Source organism: Phaethon lepturus, unplaced genomic scaffold (genome assembly GCF_000687285.1).
Source record: "Phaethon lepturus isolate BGI_N335 unplaced genomic scaffold, ASM68728v1 scaffold46090, whole genome shotgun sequence".
In the NCBI taxonomy this organism is placed as follows: Eukaryota; Metazoa; Chordata; class Aves; order Phaethontiformes; family Phaethontidae; genus Phaethon; species Phaethon lepturus.
The window spans coordinates 52,113-60,865 of NW_010510721.1; the positions used below are offsets into that span (position 1 = coordinate 52,113).

At 37.0% G+C, this 8,753-nt stretch overlaps 1 protein-coding gene across 1 annotated transcript in view; it reads left to right on the forward strand.

The window, feature by feature from the left end:
- THADA (thyroid adenoma associated) overlaps window positions 1-5,265 on the forward strand; it is a 56,137-nt gene extending 50,872 nt beyond the window's left edge. The window contains 2 exon segments of the mRNA XM_010281695.1: window positions 3,653-3,742; window positions 5,130-5,265. Of these exon segments, the coding sequence (XP_010279997.1) occupies window positions 3,653-3,742; window positions 5,130-5,265 (226 nt within the window).
- Window positions 5,266-8,753: the final 3,488 nt, after the last annotated feature.

Below are 8,753 nucleotides of genomic sequence, written 5' to 3' on the forward strand. Positions count from 1 at the left end.
TGCGGAGAATAGTTAGGAGTGGTAGGTGTAGCTTGATTCTGTATGGCTAAACATGACCGCTGTCTCTAGCCCTCAAAATGGAATCTTTTGTGAACGGGTTGTACTCTAAATTAGTCATCATGCTTTTCTGCAGAATTGCTTGCATATGAGAAAGCATTAACATTGTTAAACTGCGAAGTATCTGAGGCGTAAATATTGCATCTTCCTATTTATGCACCACAGTATTCTGCCTATATACGGTTTTACAAGTTTATGAATGAATTTAGGAGGATATGAGTGCTTCCATTAGTTTATCTCTCAACCTTATGACATTAAGCATCATTTCAATTACATACTTAAATGACGTTTTACGTTGGGGAGAAGGATTTTATTGTAAGCATCATCAGCTCACTGATAACTTTTCTGTTTTATTACCGTACTTCCAATTTCAGTAACTAACCTCTCACTAGTCCATTGTTTAGGTCCCAGTAATCCTATTTGAAATTCTGCATTGTGAAACTGTGATACTTTGGGTTACTAACATGAAAAAAACAAAATACTGTCACAGAGCCTGTGGTTGAACATTCTGTCAAAGCTGAGCTCTGAAGCAATATAAAAATAATTTCATCTGGACATGGGGAAGTCTTAAGCCCCTCCCCCTTAACCTAGTCTTAAGGCTCTTCCCAGTTACTGCTTTTATAAACATTTTTAGGGTGAGTAGATGTAAAATCCTGTGATCTGCAAAATGTTGGTTGTAAGGATTTAATTATGGTAGCTACATTGCCAAAAATCTGTGTTTGAACAGCATCAGTGACTAATGGAAAGATAGTTATCTATATTTTTAGTTTAAAACTATCATTCCTTTTCAGATGTATTTTAGAAAAGGAGGAAAAGTTTGTTCCTTGAAAACTGTTAGCAGTGATTTTTGGATTGTTTTAGTCCACATTTAGTTGATGTTTCTTTAGTTGATCCTTTATAGGTATGTCGAGGACTTACCTTCTTTTGAAGATATGGACAGCTCACTCATTACGAAGCCTATCTCACATTTGTATGTGTAGGCGCATGCATGAATCTGTTTATATCACTAACATGCATGAGCCAAATCTTAAAGTGTTGGTATTCATTTTTCAAAGCAGTATAGTTTATGGTGAAATTAGTAGAAGATACGTAGCTTAGTGTCATGAACATTTTTGAAGAGCAGAACCATTGCGGTTTTTTTGTTGTTCCAGTCTGTTACTGTACAGAAATACTTGTGCATGCCTAATAATGCTACCCATTTCCAGGAGCAACAAACATGGTCAGTAGTCAGAAATGAAACTACTAAACACCTCTGTGTTTTACTCCAGCTGTTTGGCTTTCTGCTCATTCTCCAGTTGCACATCTCCCTGCCCTGACATCCCAGGTAGTGGAGTCACACTTAAATCTGTGCTCTGTATTTTTGAGAACACCTTTTAATTTTGCAGCACTTTTTGCTAATGTGTAATCTGTCTTGCTTCCTCCCTGAACTAAAGGCCCTTTAAAATCATCCCTCAACAGCCAGTCTGCTCAGACAGTGGTGTCTCTTTTTTTTCCTGAGAATGCCTTTGGGCATCTTTTCTGCAGATACTGTTGATTAATGGTCTTGATTAGACTGCCTTCTCCCCTCATGTAACCTGTGGAGCAGTAAACCAAGAGGGAGGTTATGTAAGTTACCTACTTCAGTAGTTACCGTTTTCTTTCCCTGTCAAAAAGATTTATGAAACCACACTAATTACAAAGAATTTCAAGGCTTTGTAAGGCTATTCAGTTCCATTATTTAATATCGATTCAAACTCGGCTACTGAATTTTTAATATATTAAAAATGGACCTGTTAAAAATACTTGTGAGATGCTACTTGCATCTAGTCCTCTCTGAAGCCTCTAACCAGTGGCCATCCATTCCATAGGAAACTTAACCCCAGTTCTGCATTTGCTTGATGTGGTCTGTGGCACAAGAGGTGGAGGTGTGACAGCATCTTTGGATTGACCTTTTTTTTTTTTTAATTTTATTGTTAAATACAGAATTCTTAATGTTTTACATATGAAAGCTGAGTAAGATGGACTGTTTGACTTGATACACTTAGATTGTATTTTTTGTTCTCTCTCTGGCTTTGCATCTTCAGTTTGGTATGTAACGTATGTGCAAAAAATTGAAGTTATTTTGAAGAAGCTGTTAGAAGAAATTACATGGGTGTTTTCTGCTTAAATAACCAGTGATTATCAGAATTGATGTTAAACCATGCTCATTAGTGCTTCAATTTATATTCATTCACAGTTTGAATGCTTCCATCTAAATTTTTTAACTGAAATCTTTTTTGTAGGTATAACAGGTACTGCAGAATCCTTGGACATGCTTTTAGTTACAGCAATTCGCTGTACTGTTCTTACGTGCCTAGAGAAAGCTTCCTGTACCTTTTCGAACATGTGTTTCCATCTAGTGATCTGGTTTTGCTGTGTTTATTCTGTGGCCTGTGGCTAAGGCATGTTATGTTAGCCGAGTTCTGGAAGAAGCTGTGCTGATGCTTGCCATGTGCTGATTTACTCTTGTGTGGGGTTTTTTTTGTGTGTGTGATTATTTTTACGCACATTCAATCTTGCCGTCTCATCATGTTGTTTTCTAGACCTGGATCTGTCTGCTTATTGGAAGCTTTGCATTGGAGTTATGCTAACATGTACTTATTTATCTTGGTTGATCATGTGGCAAGCAAACTTTGCAGCTGGCTTTCTTATTCTAAATGGATAAGCTTTTATTTATTTTTAAAGGAAGTCTGTTTTATCTGCATGGCATATATGTCTAATTAGAACTTCCCCACTCTTAACATTTAAGTGGTTCCTGCTTAGACGATGCTAAATGGTTTCCTATAACCCATGAAGCCATCCTTTATCTGATCAAAAGATGATAAACCAAACAAATACAGAAGACTTCTACTTATCTCTTTTTAGCTTGGATTGATTTGCTGTTGTGGCTTGAACTATGCTGCCTTATTAATTCTGGCTAGGGATGAGTTCAGTTGATATTGGTGCATTGCTCTGTTGTGAATATGTGGTTGCTGTTTCTGCACGAGTGAAAACATGGCCTGGAAATGCCACCACTGCCATGTGCTGGAAGCAGCACTGTGTAAAGAGGGCTAATGGGAGATCCAATGCTTCTGCTGCTGTGTTTTACAGATTTTCTGTGAGTTACTATTCTGAGATGCCTTTCACTGTCAGTAAAATATGTTAGTACATGTCTATTAAATGTGTTTTATTAGCTTTTTAGTACATGAGCCATACTAAAGCAAGTGTAGTCTTCTCTTGTTCAACAAGAATGCTGTTAACATGGTGCCAGAATTTAAGCTGCTGTATCTTTTTCTTTTTAGTGTGACTAAGCGGCTAAGATCCCTTTTTCCCAAAAAGGCCTGACCAGTTTAGCTGATGAAGTGTTAGTGTGCACACATATAGAGTTACTTCACTTGCGTAAACTATGCTGCATCGTCATTTTTAATGAAAACATTGTGTCTTGTTTGAAAGGAGTTCATCATGTGTGCATGTGCATGGTTCTTCTGCCTATCTGACTTCACTGTAGCATCAGAAATACTACAAGTAAACTGGTATTTTGCGTGCAGCTAATTACTGCAGAACGCTAATTGTAACTCTTCTTCATTCCCTTCTGCAGAATGACAGGAAGAGAGTTTTTCTCTCGGTTTCCAAGTCTTTATCCTTTCCTTCTCAAGCAGTTGGAGGTTGTAACCAATACTTTGAACAGGTAAGACTCTGTCTGAGAAAGATTTGAAACATTAAGTGCAATGAAAAGGTTAAACTGAGTTGTGTTACATATGCCCTAATGCTGTTCTTTTCATCAGTGCTTCTTGGAATGATAATAATTCTACTGGTGTCTTTTGCTAAGGCTTTTTTCCCATAACTTTTGCACATTGCAGTAAGTCTCTGGAGTATGAACTACTTTTGAGTAATTAGTAGCTGCCATGTTCCTAGGATGAGATGTTAAAAGACATTTTTTACGGAAAGACAGAAGCAGGGTGTTTGATTGTCTTGTGTTTAACAATGAGACTTCCTAACATGTTTAAGTGATACAGGGTCATAGACCTCATGTAACCCCAAATGAACACTTTCCAGCTTGTGACATTGACTCTGGGGAAGGTCCCTGATCTTTCTTTAAGGACTCCAAAAATGGTGGCTGAGTGCTCCAATTTGATCAATGCAGATGCTGTAATTTGGGATGATGCTGATACTGTTACCCCCAGGTTCATGAACTTTTAAAGTAAACCAGTGCTGGCTTTGTTTTTTCTTAAAATGCTAATGATATAAACTGTGGAAGTTCAGCAGCTGGTTTACAGGCGAGATTCAGCTGTCTTATTTAATAGCCCTGAGGTGGATACTTGGGAGCAGGAGTTTCACCAGTTGTTGCATGTTTTGCAGTCTTTGCTCTAAGAAAAAAAGGTGTATATATATTCTGTGCAGCAGCCTGCTTTACCTGACATTTTGAAAGGTGGCAATGTCATCACTGGAAAATTTTGGGAAGTCTTTAAACTGAAGAAGATTGATAGCTGCTGCCTGAAATGTTGGCTTTGAATGCTTTTTTTCAATGCAGATTAAGGCTTGTATCTTATTAATAATCATTAACTAAATCTAGAAGTGTTGATTTTTGACTTGGATTTCTTACTGTTTTTGCAATACGAATAGTAGCCACTTGATGTCAATGACAAGAACTATTCTTTAATAAAGCCTGCTATTTACTAAATACACATTTCCTTCCAAACTGAAAAAAAGACCTTTTTTTTTTAACCAACTTTTTGTAACTCAGCTTCTCAGTTTCTCACTTCCTAGAGAAACATCATCTATGCTGGTTATTAATATTACTTAAAAGCGAAGGCAGTCCACCATAATTAGAAATAAAGAAGGCTTGGAATAATGTAGGAAAGTGAAGGCAGCACAGCCTTAAGTGCCTTCATACAGGGGTCCCCAGTGGTGCCATAGGAGAACTGGATGCCATGTTTGATCCCAGCAGGGTTTGCATTTTGTTTCCATGATCAGGCCTTGATCCAGAAATGCAGAAGGGTATGTGGAAGACTTTAAAGACTAACACGAAGCAGGATGCTTTTTTCACCAAATGCTTCTTTCACTTTTTTATTCAGTGAAGCTGAAGAGTTGAAAATCCATCCTAGCCTGTTTCTTTTGCTTTTAATACTGGGAAGGCTGTATCCATCTCCGATGGATGGCACTTACTCAGCACTCAGTATGGCACCGTTTGTCCCACTTATTATAAGGTAAGGTGATTTTGTGGTGGTTTTTCATGTGATGGGAGTTCTTTCTTGAATCTTTGGAATTTTTTTTTTTTAAATAAGATACCTTTCTAAGCTTCTCTTCAGCTTTAATTCTTAAAGGAAAAACTGATATTCATTGATTGGACTTCACCATATTATTAATGCTTGGGTTGACGGATTAGGAAGAACTTCAGCTCATGCAAGCCATTGTATGACTTGTTTGTAAATCTGCAAAGGGGGTCTCTGTACAGCAGGACTGCTGCCCCAAGAGAGGGCAGATGAAAATTGTTGAGCTTGACTGACTTTAGCAATGCAAGATTCTTGTACAAATTTCTGATGGGTTTTTCAGTCCTGTGGAATGATTGTTCGCAACACATAAATGTAATGGCTAATACATAAATTTGTAGGTATATATGTATATATATCTCTCCATCTGTCCATATCCATCCATATATATAAATATTCCATATATAGCTAGATAAAGATATGGATATATCCTATAACTAATATATTTCTAAGATGACTTTTCAAGTTTTTGTACAGTGTAACTTTAATTTATATAGTGGTTACATCAAGATACTCAGCAGATATTTTTTTCTATATCATATGCCACTGGTGTGGTATGGGGAGCCTGATAAAGTAGCAGGGCTGTAGTGAGTGAGGAGAAAGGAGCATAATCAGTATTTGAGAAGTCGCCTTGTGATCTGTGTGAAAGCTTCAGAGCAATGGGGTGAGAAAGTTCTGTACTTAATCTTGCTCCTTTAGCAGTGAAACAAGATAAAGTTGTTGTTATCCTAAGATCTTCCAATTTTTATTTTAAACTACTGTTTATGTTAGGAAATAATAACAGCTCTGTCCGCTTATTCTTCACAGCAGATGTGAAGTATCTCTCACTTCTTACAATGTTTTTTGGAATTTTCAAGAATAAATAATAACTTACCATTTTTTCTTAAAGGAAAAAACCTGTAGTAAGAGTTTTAAATGCACTGTATTTAACAATTAAAAGCATTTGGTTTTCTGACATACTTGAATCTTAAATGCTTTTTGGGGAAACGTTTAAAACTGTACTTCTTGGTTACATCATTGATTAGCTCTGGTTTTATGCCTTTGTTAATATGCCAGAGAATGTTTATATATTTATTATTTTTGTTTTTATTATAATGTTTCAGCATAGTTTCTGATAATGGTATTAGATTAACTTTTGGTAAGCTTTTGGTTACAGCTTTTGAGTTTTGTCTTTATACTATGACCACTACTTTTGGCAAGGTACATCCACCAGCAAAATAACTCTTCACACTTAAATAGCTTATTCTCTTGAGGTTATTTAAATCCATTCTGAAGATGTGGGGAGAAAACCCCAATAAAATCTTTAAAAAGACCCTGAAACATTTAAGACACCTGTATCATTGGACCTACTTTCATTTAACTGTGCTCCTAAAGAGGAGTGGTGTGGCAGACTAAAGATGATGTTTTCTGCATTTCCTTTCCATTGAGTTTGGCAGTTAAGTGCTGCGGATACAGGTACAAGACTAGAACAAAATTCTTACATATTTCAAACAGAAAATTGTATGTGGGTGTACAGACATGCATTTTCTGATGGGTTACTTAGCAAAGCATTGGCATTTTTTTATGGTTGCCAGAGGACAATACCAAGGATTCTGCAGGAGGAAATGTACGTATTTATGACATAGCTCAGTGTGCTGTTACTGGCTGTATTTCTGCGTACAGCTCTTGTGCCTTTGTTCTGTGAGTACCATGATTGTTTTCAGTTCACTCTGACTGCATTAGTTGGAATACATAGGGGTGATTTACCTGGGTAAGAGGAATACGTTGCTATTTTCACTTCTATTTCCCTTCCTATTTTCCATTCTACAGGAGCAGATGAACTAAAATAAAATTCTTTCCTGTTCATTTGGTTGTTCTTCAGAAGGTGGTGATGAAGATTGTTGTGAAGTAACCACTTAGGATCAAAGAGAAGGCCTGGTGCCAAAGGCCCTATGCATCAAGACATTAAATTGTATATATTAACTGTACCTTTGAATTGCTCAATGTAGTATTGTATTATATAGCATCTATGTATACATATACTTACATAGTAGCCCAATGCAATTATAACAATGAATTGCCATATTTTTACCATGAGATTTTTACATTTCTATTGTCATGCCACTGGCAAGGAAAGATACTACTTATGTGGTAGGGAGAGAGGAAAGGTGACTATAACCCATAATTGATCTTCAGACTCTTTCCAGGACTCAACCCACAATGAAGTGGCATTCATTTGTTACTCTGAGAGGATGAACACAATCCTTACTGTGTTTGCAAGCAAAGGAGCAGTTTTCTGAACAAAACCGGGTTTAGCAGGAAGAATTCAAGTCGGGCTTTTGAAGAGTTTCACTTAAGCCTGAGTGGAATTTTCCATCTAGTGGGAGTAGAGCTGTGGTTGCTCTGACCGTGAATTGCACAATGAGGAGGATTAAATGCTACAAGGACAAACCTCAGTCTCTGTGCGCGTACTTGTTACTCCCTGTTGAACTAGGGCATTTGATTACCTATCTGCAGTTCTATTAACAGTTATTTTTTTTTTTTTCCCCTTTCCCCTTGCAGATGTTTTATTTGGAGGGGAACACTTCGAGTCACAACTTATTACCTCACTTTTTTTTAAGAGCTAGATAGGTCTGTTTTAATGGTTACTTTCTAAGACGAAGGAATGTACAGAATGTTTTTGATTAACAAGGGAGGTAATCTAGAGGTTATGTTTTAAGTATGAAACAAAAACATAACCTCCCTTTTGCCTCCCCCTCCCCCTTTCAAAGACCTGTAATCTCTTCAGAATGATCTAAGTATGAGTTACCTTATGTCCTCTTGTACCATGGCATTGACAGAGCGTTTGTTTAGTGTTAAATGTTCTGGGCTGAGAGCTCTGAAGGAGTAAAACAGGTATTGCTATATTGACTTGGTTACTTTTCGCTAATTGAAGTCTAGCCCTATTTGGGAGTGTGGCTTTTTAATCTTTTAAGAAGTTTTTTAAAAAATTAGCTTTAAAATGTCAAACAATATAAGTTTTTTTCAAGACTCTTTGGGTGTATGTGCCTTGTCTTCCCCTTGACAAAACTGTTCTAAATTTTCAGTGAAATTTCCCCTTTAAAATTTTGTCAAATAGACAGATTTCAAAGCAGTGTTGCTTCTAGGTATATTATGTTGCAAGTCATTGAAGAAACTCCCTGTCTGAGGACAATTTCCACAGTAATGTGAACATTTTTCCTTGAAATTAACACAGTTACGAAATAGACACTGTTTTCTTGTGTAGAATTTTGTAACTTGCATTTTTCTTTAAAATAGAGGAGCTAAATTCCAAAATCCCCTGATGCTGTTTTTAGTCAGGGACCCGGGTAGGTGGCAGTGGGAAGCACTGGTCCTTTACAGTTGTTCTCTTCCCCGTCTTGCCCCCCTCTGTCCACCACCCTGGATGAATAAGGTGCTATTTTGTTTTTA